Here is a 19157-nt window from a genome sequence, read left to right as displayed (position 1 = left end):
ACTCCTTTACTGTATAGAATGATTTACTGTCGTCATCGCTGATGTACGTTTTGTATCTGAGGCCTCTTTTCTTCTAAGGTTATTGAAATATCCTCATATACTGAAGGCACAGAGCCGTCATAGTTTGCTAAGCAAACACTATAATGTTTCTCTTTCTCTTTTGCTGACCTGTTTCTAGTTGAAGAATAGGAATGACAGTATAAACGTAGCAGTTCATATTCTATGACTTCCAGATTAACTTGAAAGTACAGTGACAACTCTATGTAAGAAACAGTAGTTTCATTTCTGCAAAGTACCATCACACGTCTCAGATGTTTAAGTAACTTTTCCATCTTTTTTTTGCAAACTTTCAGTGACATTTTTCATGCTTTTACTTACAATTTATTCAGCGTCATTCAAAACAGATGTGAAATACTTGTTTCAATATTTCTATGTACTAAGTGAGTTTTTGTTAATAACACCAAAAGACAATTCGCCGGTAGTTCTATCTTTCCCAGTGCATGATATAGCATACACAAATTGCTTGTTTGTAGCAAGCGAGCTCTTTTCCTTATATTACTCGTATTCCAAACTGTCTCACTATGACAGTTCATTCCTTTGTTCATAAATTTTAGAGTAGGAGTAAGTATACTTCTATTGGTAATTTGTAAGCTCAATTTCTCCCCATACGAACAGTGGCAAAATTTATGGACTGTTCCAATAACTATTCATTGATGAGTAAAACACAAAGGTCAAACTCTATGTGTTTAATAAAGAAAGTGTTTTTACTCATTCCTGCAGTTTACCTTGTCATGAAAAGTGCTTATTTCCATGGTAAATCCTGAATATTTGAGAAGTAACAGAAGCATAGTCCTCACAAATCAAAAAAGAAGTTTCATAGTAACAGATTCAACGAATATAAGCAACTGAATGAAGAGAAGACTAGTAGGCTTAGTAACAGTACAGATAAGCCTCTTGAGTTGCCACACGTTGTTGATACTTATAGTGCAACAAATTCCATGGTGCATAGTGCTTCTAAAGGAATATTTTACACTTACATGTTTCTGAAAGGACTCCACTAAAGTAAAGAAAAGAAGAGTTTAAACGAGTTTGTATCCATTATGGTTTTTGATTTGAACATTCTGTCAGAAGTAGCTAGAATGCACCATTCTGATAAGTAGAACAATTACAGACAAATTGACTAAAAGTGCTTCCAAACAAGGAGAAAACAATAGTTTGCCCCTGAAGAAGAAAGGTCTACCTTTCGAAAGTGCTCTGGTTATTGGGTTTCTATTTTGTATTTTTACCAACAAATAGTGTGGTTACGAGTCAAGTGCCCTAATCATCCAGCCTCATGTATTCATGACAAAAATACCTCCTAAAATAATTAAGAATGTGATATATAATATTTCTAGAGCGATGTTTTAACCATTTGTTTATAATTTCCGTTTAAATATTAAGTATATAAAAGAATATTATGAAGTTATCATTGCATGTAATGACCTTAACCTGTGATTTTTTTCTTTGCTATCACTACATCGAATAATAAGAAATTATGCATAACCTAAGTTGCCTAAGTCTCGAGGTAGTCGGTGACTCAGCGTTAAGCTTGAAAGTTTACTAATACCAAAAATCAGGGTTCAATAGCCTATTGAATATCCTTTTGTTGAAAAACGAAAATCAAAACTAAAAATCTACTTCAAAAAATAATGATTTGTTTTTGGAATTTCGCACAAAGCTACTCGAGGGAAGACTAGAGAGAAGGCAGTTAGTCATCACCACCCACCGCCAACTCTTGGGCTACTCTTTTACCAACGAATAGTGGGATTGACCGTCACATTATACACCCCCATGGCTGGGAGGGCGAGCATGTTTAGCGCGACGCGGGCGCGAACCCGCGACCCTCGGATTACGAGTCGCACGCCTTACGCGCTCGGCCATGCCAGGCCACAAAAAATTAATGAAAAATAATCGGAATTTATAATGTTGTATTATAGGGCAAAACAAAACCATTGATATAAAATAATCTTAATCTCTCCTTTATTCATTTTTACGCACTTCAGACACAGATAATTCACCATGTGATTTGAAATGCAAATTATTGGTCATTTGTCTACTTTCTTATGCAAATGATTGAGATGGTTTTACATAAAATTTCACTTTGTTACGTGTTACAATTTCAAAGTGCCTAAATTTGAGTTAAATTGTGATTTGTATTTAGAAGTTAAATAAATTTCGATGTGTTTCCAATCTATTATATTTTTCAAGAAACCTGATACACAAGTGTTTTTGTATATTTTAATACACCAACAATAATACAATTTACGATAACGCTGAATACGAATAATGATTTATGTAGAAGAGTTTTACAAACTTATGAACAATATCAAGTCTTCTTTCTGCTCTGGAACTTTTTTAATATGTTATCCAGGGCTTACGATAAGCGAGTTAATTTCGAGTTGATGTAGGTACAATTCACTTAACAGGGAGCTAGCTAGCTCTACGTTTTTTTTTTTGAGCGCACTTCGATATTTTCACTGCTGAAGTTATATAATGTCTTTGTAAAAATACTAATGTCTGATGTGAATCTTTTGAAGTTGAATGGTTTGTAACATTCGAAATTTTTAAACGCTCTTGTTCCATTACCTGAAGTTTCTGATTAATAAGTGTTAATCACAGTTACATCTTCCGAGGCTTATTATATTACCAATAATAGCAAACCAATAAAATATATTGTCTTTTAGCGCGTTGCACTGGATACATTTATTTCAAGATGAAATAGAAGACTGCGGTATCCGAGTCTTCGAGTCATCAACCTCTTTCCACTTAGGTGAGTCCAGTGTGGGTGGCACCAATGCTACGTACATGGTTACTAGTTTAGACCTAGATAATCTGATTAATTGTGCTAAATTACAGTTAGATAAAGTAAAATAAAACGAAAACGAAAAGGGGTTAGGAATTTTGCGGAAGGTGAAAGCTCTGTCGAAACTGTTTTAATTGAGCGATGAAATATCAATCGCTGAAACTGTTAAATGAAATGAACAAGCAGGTGAAAATGAAACAACCTTGGCTAAACACATTTTGGTCACAAACACTAAACAACAGCAAGACTAAATGATTCATCCTTGTACAAAATAAAACAAACGCAACACAAACACAAGGCACAGCATGGCCAAGCGTGTTAAGACGTGTGACTCGTAATCTGAGGGTCGCGGGTTCGTATTCCCGTCGCGCCAAACATGCTCGCCCTTTCAGCCGTCGGGGCGTTATAATGTGACGGTCAATCCCACTATTCGTTGGTAAAAGAGTAGCCTAAAAGTTGGCGGTGGGTGGTGATGACTAGCTGCCTTCCCTCTAGTCTTACACTGCTAAATTAGGGACGGCTAGCACAGATAGCCGTCGAGTAGCTTTGTGCGAAATTCAAAAAACAAACAAACAAACACAAAACTACACAAACTAAACAAGAATTAGAATTAGCTAAAGAAATAGGTGGTTGTTTGGTGTTTTATGGCACAAAGTAACTAAGCTATCTGCGCAGATAAAGAAATGAGAAACCACAAATGAAAAACAAATATAACTACCAACAAATGTTTAGCTAAGAGAAAAGTCTTCGTTAAAATGGTTGAAGCCAAAGACTTAAACGTTTTACTGGCTGAATGACCGAAATATGCCTTTGGCACTGGTAACATTAAAATATACATTCCGAGTATGAATTCCAATACACAGTCTTTCATAATAAGGAGGATACACTATTCTATTAACACTGATGACATTAAAGATGAGGCCCAGCATGGCCAGGTGGTTAGGACTCGTAATTTGAGAGGGTCGCGGGTTCGAATCTCCGTCACACCAAACATGCTCGCCCTTTCAGCTGTAGGGACATTATATGTGACGGTCAATCCCACTATTAGTTGGTAAAAGGGTAGCTCAAAAGTTGGTGGTGAGTGGTGATGACTAGTTGAACTTCCCTCTAGTCTTACACTGCTAAATTAAAACGGCTGGTGCAAATAGCTCTCGTGTAGCTTTGTGGGAAATTCAAAAATAAACAAACAAACATTAAAGATGAACTCACAATAATACAAATCCCATACACAAAAATCGACAAAATAATTTCAACTAGGATACAGCAACCTACAAACATGATCAAAGTTTACACAAACAACATATATATATGCACACATAAACGATGTTAAGAAACTGATAGCTAATGGTATCAGGCTCTGGTACCAGAAGTTTGAAGTCAAAGAAATAAAAAACACCGACCGTGGTTGTTACACAGTGCTTCTACTGCCAACGAACGTTACGGCCACGTAACGGCAGAATGGAAGTCATTACCATTTTGTGTTAGATGTGGAATTAACCACATTACAAGTAACTGTACAAAGGAAAAGAGTAAATCTTGGTGCTGTAATTGTAACCAGCACCACATGGAGAACAATAAGGATTGCCTAAAATATAAAGAAATTAAAACAAGAATTTCTAGCATTAAATAATAACACTACACAACGAACCCCACCAAAAACACAGCCACAAGGTATTTTGATGGCCATTTGATTCCAAAATTGTGTAATTTTTTCCTGCTGAAATTTTGTTTTTAGGGTGTAATCAGTTGAAATTTCTATAAGCTGTTCTTTCTCTTTCAAAGGCAAATCGTTGGTATTTGAAAATGCAACAAAAGGATTTTGAATCCACAGTAATTTTTCTAAATGAGGAGGGTAGTACTCCTTAATAAATGGACACACATCAGATGTGTGTGCTGCAAGACTAAAACTTTTGTATATTCCCTTTAGGAAATTTTATTCATAAGTAAAGAATCACTAAGATTTTGGAAGCAATCAAATTCTTCCATAATTATACATTTACCTCCAAGTTTTAGCTCCCGTTGAAGCGCTTCCATTTTACTCTGAGATTTGAAGTACGTTACCCTGGTACTCTGTATTGTAGCATTCACTTCATTTAGATAGGCAAATACGTCCGAAAGCTATGCCACTTTCTTTATTTAGCATTTGTCCCTTAATTTGTATGCAAGTTCAAAATGGCATTCTGATAAAAAGAAACCTATCTCTTCACGCAGTTTGTAAAACCGAGCAAGCACTTTTTCCCTGAGAAAGCCATCGAACTTCAGTATGAGGCAACAAATTTTTATACAAACTTCCCATATCCTCACATAGTAAATTGAAGATCCTCGCATTGAGTGGTCTTGATTTTATAAAATTAACTATTTTTATGACATCACCCAATGTCTCTTTTAAGTTTTCTGGCATTCGTTTCATTGCAAGTGCATGACGATGAAGACAGCAGTCCGGGTTGTTGTCCGGGTTTTTATTTTTTATGCGTGCCACTGCGTCTGAAAATTTTCCAATTATAACTGCAGCCCCATCAGTGGAAATACTTGAGTAAAGACACCATTAGATCTCATGTTCTTCCATAAATAGCTCGATCAGTTTAAATATTTCTTCGCCTATTGTTTGAGTAGGCAAAGGTTTGCAAATTAGCATGTCTTCTTCAAAACTAGCTTCGTGAATATGGCGAACAAACATGAGAACATCGCATAACTTGTGACATCTGTTGATTCATCCATCTGAAGCGAAAAAGTTGGACTCGCTTTTACTCGCTTTATCAACTCCGTTAAGCAATTTGTTGACATATCCTTGATTCTTCGAGAAACCGAGTTGTCAGAAAGGGGCACAGAGTTAATGTTTTTAAGAAATTTTTCATTAATTGTGCACTCTACCAAATCTTTTGCGCGTGGTTTTATCAAATCTTCTGCAATTGTATGAACTTCACCTGTTTTTGCAATATAGTAACTAACACGATATTAAACAATAAGAGCACCTTTGTTGTCATGATAGAGAAACGAACGAAATGTATCTTTCCTTGCATTATATGCAAACACTTTCTTTTGAAATATTAGGAAGTTGGATTTTTTAATTGGGAGAATTTGGTTTCTAGATGTCGTTTTAACTTTGCTGGATGCAAATTACTGTTACTCAACACTGTTCCATTTAACACACAACCAACTAGATCCATCTTTATTACCTGTCCTTGTAAAACCATATTCAATAAAACTTTCATCATACTTTCATTTATTTCTTGTTTCGGTACTTTTTGCATCATTCTTCGTTGAAGTGGTTGCACACGACGATAACCCCGACGAATTCATATTAGGCCTAGGAATATTTTTACTTGTTTCTTAACAGAAAATTTTAAGGCAAATAACAAAATATTAAGCCAGATCTGATGTGCGTCTGAATCTCAAACGAAACGAAACATGACGTCATGCGGGCGTATGACGTAACAGAGTTCATTGGTACCAAGTTTGTCTAACGAATCTAACCTCACCTAACAATTACCAATTATAATTGTCATAAATATAATTATACTTTATATAAATATACTTCGAAATTGAAACAATTGATACTGCATCACAATGTTTCAAATTTGGACAAGTTTCAGCATGACGTCATGTTTCATTTTGTTTTATTTCGTTCGATATTTAGCCGATAATCCAGGCCTAGCTTTTAAAAGACAGTTGACATCACTACCCAGGGTTGACCGATGCTTCATATGCAAATTACTGGGCTATCTTGCATCTCCAATGACACATGCGATCTTGAAATGGTGCCGTATCTATTGGTAACCAGGTGTGCCACTGTCGAAATTAATTGAGATTGTATTCACACTTTCACTGCGAGAACTTCCCCTAAGCTAAATAAAATCGTCTGTCGTTAGAAAGAATAAAATATTAAAAGGCTCAAAACGCAAGAAACGTGTTATATTAAAGATATATTTTATTTTTTTACTTTTTTTGTACAGCGTATTATGATTCAATTTTATAGTTTTAGGAAATATATTAACATTCTAAAATTTCCTCGTGGAGTCCCAAATAACTCCGTTTTATTGTTTGTTTATTTTGAATTTCGCGAAAAGCTACTCGAGGGTTATCTGCGCTAGCCGTCCCTAATTTAGCAGTGTAAGACTAGAGAAAAGGCAGCTAGTCATCACCACCCACCGCCAACTCTTAGGCTGCTTTTTTAGCAACGAATAGTGGGATTGACGCCCCCACGGCTGAAAGGGTGAGCATGTTTGGTGCGACCGGGATTCGAACCCGCCACCCTCGGATTACGAGTCGAACGCCTTAACACGCTTGGCCCTCCGGCGTATTATATTACGTACCTTACGTATTACGATTTCAATAAACCGGAAATTGGAATTTGAATTTAGAAGTTAGTTTAAGGTCAATATACATATAAAATTTATAACATTTGCCAACAAAATTGATACACACAATTTTCTTTGTCAACACAAATATAAGTTAATATACAAACAACAATGCAGTTAATAATAACGACTTATACACAACAATTTTACAACTTATAAACATTATTGAGTCTTCTACCTGGCTTGGAACTAAATCTTTATAGACGGTTTACGGAGAGCAGAGTAATTGTACGTTGATACACAAGTACATTTCACTTGGCTAAATCTGATCTTGTCTGGTCTCACGTGTTTCTCACACCTGAAGCTGTACGATGTCCTCGTAGAAATATTAATGTACGATGTTAATTCTCTTCAGTTGAACGGTTCGTATTGTTCGAAATTTATAAACATTCCTGGTCGAATATCTGTAGTTTTTTTTCCCAATAAATAAGTGTTTTTCACAATTACAACTTCCAATGTTTATAGTATAGTGACTGTAGCGACTCAAAAATATTAAACTGCTTCCCCGTGTGTTGCGATGGCTGTCTTTTATACTCATTAGGGGATATTTAATGTCCCAGTAGAAATACTAATAACGTTCGAAGTTCATTCTCTGGAGTTGAACTGTTCGTAATGTTCGAAATCTTTAAACGTTCCTGGTTCAGTTCTCTAGTTTTCCGATTAATTAGCATTAATCACAATTATAGCTCCCGAGGCTTATAGTATATTGATTGTAGTTAACCAATAATATTCTAATACTGTCTCTCGGCTAGCTTTTATACCAAGTAGGCGAGATTCTCGAATGTTCAATAATATTCGAAAATACACTATTATTTTTGTAAAATATATATTGTTAATTCTTACGCTCGAGAATCTTCTACGAATTTATAGAACGGGTAGGACTTTCACAATACACATTTAACAATATACGCTACACGCATTTCTAAATATATATAAAACTAAAACAAACGCATATATTAAAATAAATATATAATAATAACTCCGTTACACACCTCACCATAATCAACCAATAATAAAACTTAAATTTGATTATCGGAAAGCCAATTGGTCTAAATATGCAAATAGATTTAAAAATTATTACGAAATTTAATAATTGAAATTGCACATGAACCATGATATATGTTGATGCATACGATCAAACAATCTCCGAGTATCTAATAAATGCTCCTGAAAAAATAATACCAAAACAACAATCAAAGAATTCTTCACAGAATAGAATAGTAGACATGATTAGAGTAGGAAGGTAACTCAGAAGACAATACATGAATACAAGAGATTCAAATATTAAAAACAAATTAACTTCATAAGAAATTAAATTAAATGTTCCCCTCTGGTACAGCGGTGAGTCTATGTACTTACAACGTTGAAATCAGGAGTTCGATTTCCATCTGTGGACTCAGCAGATAGCCCAATGTTGCTTTTCTGTAAGGAAAATACATATAAATCAAATAAGAATTTAAATTAAACAATTAAGATAGGTGGGATAGTTACTCTTCGGCACCCAGTAGTACAGCGGTATGTTTGCGGACTTATACTGCTAGAAACCACGTTTCGACATCCGTGGTGGGACGAGCACATACAGCCCTTTGGATAGCTTTGTGACAACTATCATATAACGATTATTGTTCGAAGATAAATGAGTATACTGACTTTAAGAAAGTTTAGGCAAATTTAAAAAGACTTACAAACAATCAAAAGACACAAATATCGAGCTTTACACTATCATAATGAAGTAGCCTACAGAAATAACAGAAGCTTTTAAAGACCAATTAAACAAAAGTCTTAAAACACACCAAGAACCAGACACGTGTAACTATTTTACAATAAAGTAAATAAATATGTACAGAGAAATCGAGATTTATACAGATCAAAGTTTTTGGCTATCACAACAATTTACCAAAATAACAATCACGATCTAACACAAAAAATAATAAGCACAATAACTAAACGTAAAGTTGTAGTATTTATAAAACAAACGAAAAACAAAGCACCGGGAGAAGATCAAGTACAAACAATACTGTTGAAATAACTTACTCAGAAATTGTTTAATCGCTTAACAGTTTTATTTGATGTATTCTTAAATTCGAGATACATTTCTGCCTCTTGGAAGGAAGCAAGTATATTTATATTCTTGAAGGAAGCAAAAAAACAACAACAAAAAAACCCAGCGAATAAACCGGAAAAGTACAAACCGATCAGCTTAACTAGTTGCTTATGCAAAATATTAGAGAGAGTAATTAGCAACAGGATGTCATATTTTTGAGAGATCGCATCAAAATTACCTGAAGTTCAAAATGGTTCCAGAAAATTTTGGCAAACAACTGATTATTTAGTAAGGTTTATTGAAACCGTAATAGATTGTTTTAACCAAAAGAAATCCACTGTCCTTTACATTCTCGATATCGAGAAAGCATTTGACACTATATAGCACAATAGCTTAAGATTAAAATAAAAAGAAATGGAATTACTAATATTCGCTGGTTATCCAACTTTTTTGACGACAGAAACTGTAGAGTAAACGTTGAGGGCAACTACTCGGAGTATTTTATCCCAGTAGCAGATGTTTCTCAGAGAGGGATAGTTATTCCTATTCTGTACATCATGTATGTAAGCTACATGACATTAAGATATATTAATTATAATTTAACTTCACAGTTTGCTAACGATGTGGCTATCTCGAAGAGCTCAAATACATTCTTAATAGAATCAAATAATTTATAACGAGTTTTAAATCAGATTGTTGAGTACTGCCAGAAATATAAAATCAAAATTAATATTATTCGCAACTTTTCTAAATTACATAGAAACCTTCCTAAACTATACCTGAATGGAGCTCTTCTTTATATCAGTTCACCAGCAAAATACTTAGGCCTAACGTATGCTTCAAAACTAATTTGGAGAAATCATATATCCAAAATTACAAAAAAAGTGAAAATTGTGGCAAGGAACGAAAAGCTAACAATCAAAATCACGGGAGCATCCACAGAAAACATTATTAACACTTATAAACAATATGTCAGACCGGTAATATAATATTAATGTTCATCATGGTTAAATGTACCAAAAACAAATCTTAGGAAATTCAAAATAACACGAAATTTAATACTCACCACAGCTTTCAGAGTACAAAAAACCACAACATTTTACATAATTATGCAAACCTATTTCTACAAAACGACAGACTGGTAGATTGCTCGTTCAGCTACTTTAAAAATAATGTATACAAAAATGATCTGTTAAGAGAAATAGATCGCTATATGATACGTGATGTGGATAGGACTAAGTGCATCATCATTAAACGTTTACATTAGACACAAAACCACATTAAAATTATCTTACCAAGAGTTGGATATCATCGTGATATTTTCAAAGATTATTTTATATATAAATAAGCACTGGTGAATATCTTGTGAACAACTGTAATTTGATTTTGAAACTGTTTGTAATTTTACACAACCAATTGGAGCGAAATACTGTTTGTTAGTGTTTGTGACCAAATAAAGAGAGGAATTTGAAATTACACTAAATGCTACTAGGATTATATTCAAGGACTCGGCCCTGAAAAGGCGAACACGTTAGATTAGTGTTTTGTATTTGAATACTGTCAGTAGCATTTGACAGTTCTTAAATCATTAGTTCAGGAGATCGAAGATACCTGATCTCCCCAGGCCCTTGATGACCTAAAAACCAGGTGCCGAACGCGAGTCATGTACATTTCTAAAGATACATTTAACTTAAACAAATATCGATATTAAAATGGATATATAATAATAAATCCGTCACAACTTCATTACTGCGTGTAGTAGTCATGATGGATGGAAAATGTAATCTGACATCGCTGTCGCCTACTTGTAACATTGTATGTTTGTTTTTTATAATTTGGCACCATGCTACTCGAGGGCTATCTGTGCTAGTCGTCTCTAATTTAGCAGTGTAAGACTAGAAGGAAGGCAGCTAGTCATCACCACCCACCGCCAACTCTTGGGCTACTCTTTTTACCAACGAATAGTAGGATTGACCGTCACATTATAATGCCTCCACGGCTGAAAGGACGAGCGTGTTTGGTGCGACCGGGATTCGAACCCGCTACCCTCGGATTACACGCTTGGCCATGCCGGGCCTATTTAGTTTAGTGCCTCTAGTTAGTTGCACTGGAAACAACTGTTCATGAGTGGGCTAAACATTTACTGCTATATTGATTTTTTGAGCAACGTACTAACACGGGCTGGAAAGGTTACACTATTCCACACATTTCGTACAGATGATCAGATGTAATATTCAACTAGTTAAAAGGCATATTAGATATCATTTTTCGTTCACAAAATTTATTAACAAACTGTAATGTTAAAGTTATTATGTTAGAGCTCACTGGAATAAGACTTTGGACTCATAAATCCAAGCCCTTATCGAGTAGACGCTTAGCATGCCAGAAGAATATTTCTTGAATCGAAAGCTAAAAGCCAAAGTGCAAGATGTCACGTTCTTAATTATTAATTTTATGCTTAACATCAGATTTATAATTTTTAAAAATTAATTGATATTGTCTTACTTATGGCCCATAGTTTTCAAAAGTGGTGTTTCTCTCTCCGATTGTCTCCCGCTGGTACAGCGGTAAGCCTACGGATTTCCAACGCTAAAATTAGGGGTTCGATTTCCCTTGGTGAACAGTAAATATCCAAATGTGGCTTTCCTGTACGAAAAATACGCTCTCTTATGTTATCTTGTTTTTAATGTCTATGACTATAACGGTTAATGGTCTGTACCAGTAGTTTCTAACTTTGTTTGGCTCAAGACTCATTTATAAGCACTGACAGTCAGTCGAGATCGACTAAATACATTTGATTAAAAAAAACACATGTGGCTTACTAAACACCTATTAAATAAATAACTATTATCTATTTGTTGCAATCTTTCACACATTTTGATGACCCATGGACTGAGAAACGCTGGTTTTTACAATCACCTAAATTAGTTGCTTTTTATATTTTTCTAAAGGAGTTCAATTCAGTATCTCAAGAAGATTTGTGAGTTGAATAATTCTGTAAAATAATGTAAAATAATGCTCGTATAAGAATAACAAACAGTCAACCGTTTTTCGCAAAATAACATTGCTTAAAAAATATCACCACCAGAAAATTATCTTGAGAATTAAGTTCCATATTTGATAGGATCGTGGAAAACCTGGAGTATGGCTCAGAAAAGGTTTGGATCATAGAATACCCAGGGTATGTTTCAAAATACGTTTGGATCATAGAATATCCAGGGTATGTTTCAGAATAAGTGTTGATCGTAGAATAGTCAGAGTATGTTTCAGAATAAGTTTGAATCGTAGAATACCCAGGGTATGTTTGAGAATAAGTTTGGATCGTAGAATACCCATGGTATGTTTGAGAATAAGTTTGGATCGTAGAATTCCCAGGGTATGTTTGAGAATAAGTTTGGATCGTAGAATACCCAGGGTATGTTTGAGAATAAGTTTGGATCGTAGAATACCCAGGGTATGTTTGAGAATAAGTTTGGATCGTATAGTATCTGTGGTATGTTTCAGAATAAGTTTCTCTCAAATTCTTCAGTCCATTTTAATGATCTTGTTCGTAGTATAAAATCTTATGAAATGATTATTTTCATGTTTGATTGTTCATCAAGGTAAAAATAAATTGAACAAAAACACGTTACCTATATTAAAAAAAAAGGAGGAGAGTTGGTAAAGTATTTAGAATTACACTATTCAAATATTTTCATATTAAAATTGCTTAACTATACTTTATTTTTCTAAATAGTTGGTAAACTATTTATACCTTTCAAATATTTTTATATTAAAAATGTTTAAATGCTTAACTATATTTTTCTAAGTTAAGAATTATATTTGCTTACATATTAAATTACATTTATATTTTGTTACAACAAATTTTTTGTCATATTGAAAACTAAATGTATTTGTTACAATTACGTTTATGTAATGTTAAGTCTACGGACCTATAACGCTAAAATCAGTCTCGTTTCCCCTCGGTGGACACAGCCGATAGCCCAAAATGATTTTGTTGTAGAATACACATATATAAAGTTACCTTAATTGGCGGCCCGGCATTGCCAGGTGGTTAAGGCACTCGACTCGTAATCTGAGGGTCACAAGTTCGAATCCCCGTCACACTAAACATACTCGCTCTTTCAGGCGTGGGTGCGTTATAATGTGACGGTCAATCCCACTATTCGTTAGTAAAAGAATAGCCTAATAGTTGGCGGTGGGGGGTGATAACCAGCTGCTTTCCCTCTAGTATTACACTTATATATTAGGAACGGCTCGTGCAGATACCCCTCGGATAACTTTGCGCGAAATTCAAAACAAACCCATCGAACACGCTTAGTTACGTGTGCCTAGTTCAAAACCTACCTTAAATATTTGTAGAATACTATTAACATATCTTAAGTTGATATAAGAATAATTCATTATTTGGTTTCCTTTTTCTTTTTTTCAGTAACGAAACCGATCGGTCACAATTTCATGAGATAATCAAGAGCAGTTTCTCTAAAAGTGGTTCCAAAGACTATAAAGTAAAGATGCAAAGGGCGCTTTATATTTAACGTTTCAGGCCACATGCCAAAGAAGAGTTAAAAATAGACACGAAAAGAGCATGCATGACTTTGAAGTGTGACGATATTTTTGGCATTTAGAAACAAGAAAATACACAATATTTCTATATAATATCAAACTTGTGTTGTATTTAATTAGTTAGAAAATGTGATAATACTTTTGCTACTACTAATATTAACGCGGAATAATAAAAGGATTCAAACTTAAACTTAATTAATTTAAAATGTGGCATTTCATTTATTACATGACACAGGTATTTTATTGATAGATAGCATGGTTAGTCTACCTTACTTTATTAGATTCGAAAATAATTTTAGTAAAATTAATTAATAATGTAAAACGTTTAGTAATTTTTAAAGAGCAGAAATAAGGTCTATATGACAACCAATATACATTGCTCTACAGCATTGTAACTATATTATATGATATTATCCAAAGGATTACATTTAGAAAAAACTATATAAAATAGAAATCTTCCCTCCTATAAGAAAAGAAAATGGAAAAATAAAATTTTAAACCGTGTAGTTATATTTTTCATTGCTAAGACTAAACTCTTTGTTTTGGTATTTTGATGTAACCATTAATACTGTATTTAATTTTCAGCTGAAAACTAATTTTTTGAATTTTTAAATCAATCCTAATTATAATTTTATTTTGTTTGTATATTTCTCGGGTTTTTACAGAGAAATATCTGTTAGTAAGTACATTATTAGCATTTTTATACTGACAAAAATTAACTATTTCATGTTTTACTTTCTGATAAATTTCAAATTATACATGTTAGGTTAGGTACATCTGTATTAGGATAAAGCGACCATCTGTACATTGCAAGTGACTTCAAAAAATTGAGGAGGATATCATCTGATGGAACCTGTTGCACAAATGCAAATAGTAACCGTGAATTAGATGTTTAATAGTGTCAGAGATTTGGATAGTTTCATGGATATTCCATTTTGAAATTAAATCCGCTTAAAATGTAAGTTTTATCTACAGCAATTACTATATTTTATAAGAAATTATCAAGGCTGCAACAACAGAAAGTTTCAGCCAGCAGCTTCTACAATCTTATTATTTTTTTCATGTTGAATCTGTTTGAAAATTTCTATTGTTCGTGTAATTAAAACTCTACTCAGATTACTTTAAGTCTGTACTCTTATTAATAATCATTCCTCTTTATACCTTTTATTGCATACTTGTAACAGAGCCGACATTTTTAACTAATACCTTACAACCTTTTACATATTTATGTTCTTTGTTATATATTTACATCATAAAAAGAAATGTTTGTATGTTGTACAAGAAATCTAAAGAAAACCTCAGTGCAATTCTCAAATTGAAATGAGATATAACCCATTTTGTGGGGTAAAAATTAATAAAATGAACAAAATAGGCATAAAATGTGCTAATTTTAGTTGCTGTGTTATATCTAATTCTTCCCTTCAGACAGTGCCCAATGATACAAAATGTATCGAGGGTACGATATCATTAAAACGTCTGTTCTGGTGTGGAATACTGTGAAGACGAAAAAGCAGTGAAAACTGTTAACCTACCATAATGGAGGCTCATTTAATAAACGAAACTTTTGTAACTTGAAGTATTTCTTCCCCATGAAACATCAGATGTCTTAAATAACCAAAGAAAAGTAATAAACGTTCAAGCATCATTGCTGCACAAGAAGTAGAATACGTAAAGTTGGTTTGAGAGTATACCATTCTCAGAATCTTCAAATTCTGTTTTTAATTACCTATTTCGACACACAGTGTTTATAATAACTATTATTCAAGTCTGGGGCTGATGGAGAAATATATCCATGAAAATGCGACATTCATTGAACTAATTCTGATATATTAAAAGCTATTAATACGTTCATATGATGCTTAGTATGTTTTGAATATTTGGATATACCTTAACTGCTGTAAAGAGAAAAAACTATTACCTTCTTTGTTTTAGAACAGAGTTCCTCAAACTTTTTTGACTGTCGACCCCTTCATGAAATCCTTGACCTCTTACCGACCCCTTCATTCTTTTAAGTAATAAAAATCTATAAGTCATAGTTAAAGGAGGAATAACTTAATAAAAACACATAAATAATAATAATGTAATATGATAAACCAACTTTACCTTTTTATTGATCGTCTGACATCTTTAATGGGAGGGATGTGGTTGATGATCTTTGAGAAGAGCACCAATACTTGGTTGTACATTGGCGAGTTTTAGTCTTAACTCACCCATGTACAGTATCGTGTTCGGGTTTAACCATGGTACTTGGTCGTGTGCTGTGCGTGTCCCGTGCTGTTAAACAGCCTTTTCATGTGTGTTTGTGTGCGAGTTTTCGTGCGTGTGTGTATAGGTCGGTAGAGCTACGACCATCCGGCCCTACTCTGCTCGGCTGCGGTCCATCCGCCTTGTGGTGCCCGCGGCCACGCTACTTTCGGCGGTGATATACGCCTTGAACGACGCTGTCGGGAGTGGCCATACTGAGTGCTTACAGCACTTTGGCAATGGGCATTATGTGGCGATGCTGACGTCGGCCGCTCACGCTCATCGCCTGCTGGACCAGGAGGACTTTCTCTTGGGGGACCAGCGCATGCCAATGGAACCGGCTGGCCTGAACGTGAAGTTGAACACTCTCCAGTCGGTTCCTTACGAGATACCGCATGATGTGTTTTCGGCGTACGGAATGGTGCGCAAGTTCGAACATGAGGTGCACCAGACACGGCCGACCGTGTGTAGGGGAACCCACGTGTGTGTTTACACATGAAGACGCCGCTTCCGAACTTTCTTTCCGTGACCGGGTTCTGGGTAATGTGTCATTATCTGAGAATGCGTCGTCTGTGTCGCTGCTGTGGCCTCGAGGGCCACCTGTTGGATGAATGTCAGACCCCGCGATGTGGCGACATATGCCTCGGTGGCTGCAAGGTCGCCGACGGTATCGCGGCTCAAGAGAGTGAAGGCGAAGAAGGTGGGGGTGGCAGCTCCTCCTACTGAGTCGTCCAATGCGGCTGTGGGTGGGGTCCCACAGGGGGCGCCTGTCCCGGCGGCTGTGGTGTCTGGGGAGGATGTGTCACGGTCCCCTGAGGAGGTTCGCGTCTCGCCCGCCCAGATTGTGATGGCTGTGTCCTCTTTCCCATCTAGCAGGGGGTTCGTGATAGCTGCCTGTTGTCCCCAATGCTTTACGTGTTGGTTATCGAGTGCCTGCTCTCTCATCTATACCACTCGGTCTTGGTGCGTGGCCTTCAGCTGCCGGGGGGTTCGTGTGTGACGTATGTCGCGCATGCAAACAATGTGAACCTCTTCCTTGCCAACTTTACATCCTTAGGTTCAGCACTGGCCATCGTCCATCGTTACTCTCGGGCCAGTGCCGCCCAGTGGGGTCCCTGAGGAGGTGACTGTCCCAGCACCTAAAGTGTCAGGGAAGGGGGAGCCTCAGTCCTCTGAGAGAAGTCATGTCTCGTCCAAGCAAAAAGTGGAGGCTGTGTCCTCTAGGGAGGAGGGTGGCACTTCTGGTGCCGTTCGGGTGGGGAGCCTCTGAGGAGGCTTCAGCCCATCCTTTGGGTCCGGGTTTGGACGGGGCCCCTGTGAGGGTTTAGGACGGCTCAGGTGGCCCTGAGGCATCGCCCGTCTTAGGCTCTAGCCTCCCTGTTGGGTGGTGTAGTGATTGGGGGCTGTGTGGGCGCTCACGAAATGACTACCCCTGTATGTATTGGGGAGGGTCCCTCTGTGGAAGGTCCTGCACCCTGTTTATATGGGGATGGATTTTTCTGAGGAGGATTCTGCCCCCCTGTTTAGGATGGGTCAGTGGGGGTGGTCGGGGACTCCATGGAGCATTAGGCTTCTCCTGCTAGTTTTGTCACGGCTGGGGGTTCTGTGGGACCTTCAGCCCTGTCCCTGTTCCAGCCCCTTCTCCCGAGGCGCAGACTCCGACGCTGGACGAGCTGTCGTCACATATCTTGTTTGCCAGTTTCCTGGACTTCCCCTGTCTTCCCTGCCTCTCTGGCTGAGAGTGAGGACAGTGGGAAGATGCGGGAGCCTTGCAGCCCCGTTATGTTGCCGGACTTTGGACCGGATGTCCCTCGTGTGCAGCGGCGGTGGTCGGATGTCGGTGGCCACTGCTGCAAAGAGGGGTGGGGTCGGGTAGTCTCAAGAGGCCGCATACCCACCTGCCTCTATCAACTTTGTCTAAGCAGCAGCGTCACTGAGTTCTCCCCTCTGATTGGTTGATGGATTTTTCCTGCTTAACTCTAAACATCCAGGGGATGCGTAGCATTGCTAAGCGATTCTACGCATTCTCCCTGTTCAACCGCTTTGCAGTTGACGCTATATTTTTGCAGGAGACCCATTTCGCCTCTCGGAGGGACCATTTTTCTTTTTCTTCCCGATACCCTGTCCATGCCTTCTGGTCGTTTGGCACTACGCATTCGCGTCTGGTGGGGATCTTCCACCCGCATTTTCATGGGACCATCCTCGTATCACATAGCGATGCTGAGGGGCGGGTGGTGTATGTTGATGTTGTCACTGGGGGTTGTAAGATTCAGCTTGTTAATGTCTATGCACTTGTCTGGACCAGGGTGCAGGATGTCTTCTTCTCGTGCTTGGACAGGTTCATGGTTACACAGGCTGATATCGTCCTTGGCGGCGACTTCAACTGTGTTTTGGATCCCCACCACAAGATTGGGGTGAACCTCTTGCTGGTGATCGGTGTATGCAGCCTCTGCGTGTGGTGCTGTCGGATTTCGCCTTTTCCGATGTCTGGTGTACACTGCATGGGTCTGCTTTTATGGCTACCTGAACTGATCAGGGCGTTTCTTGTCGCCTTGTGACACCTGGCCTATGGCAGAGCCTCCACAGGGCTGCTGTTCATTGGGTTTGGGATGTCTCGTTTTATGTGTCTGACCATTGGGCGTTTCTCGCTTCATTACCGGATTTGTCCCCGTTTTTTTGGGCCCTGGTGTGTGGAGGCTCAACGTCTCCCTCCTTGCCGAGGATGTGGTTGGAGATGCTTTGCTTGCCTTTGTTTGGAGGCTCTTTTCTGTCGAGTCTGTCGCTGGGTCTTTGTGGGCGGGTCTGAAGGACGCCTGTTCCTCCTTGCTGAGGCAAGCTGGTATGCGGCTTTTGAGGGCCTGCCGCCTGGGCTTGCAGGGCAAGTAGGACATCTTGGCTGCCTTGCTTCATGGCAGACCGACGGATCGCTGGCCCTCTCGAACATTGAGGCACTCAGTAGGGATATAGATTTGGACTATTCCAAACTGTTCCATGTGGCAAGCATCTCTAGTCTGATCAAGTCACTCGATCCCAGAACTGCCACCAGGGTTGTACTGTGCAAGGCACCAGAAATGGCTAAGACCAGACACATTTCCAGTCTGGT

At 37.4% G+C, this 19157-nt stretch overlaps 1 protein-coding gene across 3 annotated transcripts; it reads right to left on the bottom strand.

Annotated features, from left to right (window-relative positions):
• Window positions 1-2263: 2263 nt before the first annotated feature.
• LOC143232655 (uncharacterized) lies at window positions 2264-19135 on the bottom strand. 3 transcript variants are annotated; one of them, XM_076468318.1, is made up of 2 exons: window positions 15914-19135; window positions 2264-8622 (listed from the first exon to the last, which is right to left on the bottom strand). In XM_076468318.1, the coding sequence occupies exon 1, from the start codon at window positions 16997-16999 to the stop codon at window positions 16544-16546; it is 456 nt and encodes a 151-aa protein (XP_076324433.1). In that variant the 5' UTR covers window positions 17000-19135; the 3' UTR covers window positions 2264-8622; window positions 15914-16543. The 3 variants fall into 2 exon arrangements, 2 of the variants coding, with proteins under 2 accessions (XP_076324433.1, XP_076324434.1); XR_013017649.1 differs by lacking the exon at window positions 15914-19135 and adding an exon at window positions 10024-12926.
• Window positions 19136-19157: the final 22 nt, after the last annotated feature.

This window comes from Tachypleus tridentatus, chromosome 11 (assembly GCF_004210375.1).
Source record: "Tachypleus tridentatus isolate NWPU-2018 chromosome 11, ASM421037v1, whole genome shotgun sequence".
Lineage (NCBI taxonomy): Eukaryota > Metazoa > Arthropoda > Merostomata > Xiphosura > Limulidae > Tachypleus > Tachypleus tridentatus.
This window is presented reverse-complemented; position numbering and strand designations above follow the sequence as displayed.

Bases quoted from the DNA above. Each gene is read 5' to 3' on its own strand.
- LOC143232655 (XM_076468318.1), bottom strand. From the start codon at position 16,999: ATGAGAGAGCAGGCACTCGATAACCAACACGTAAAGCATTGGGGACAA.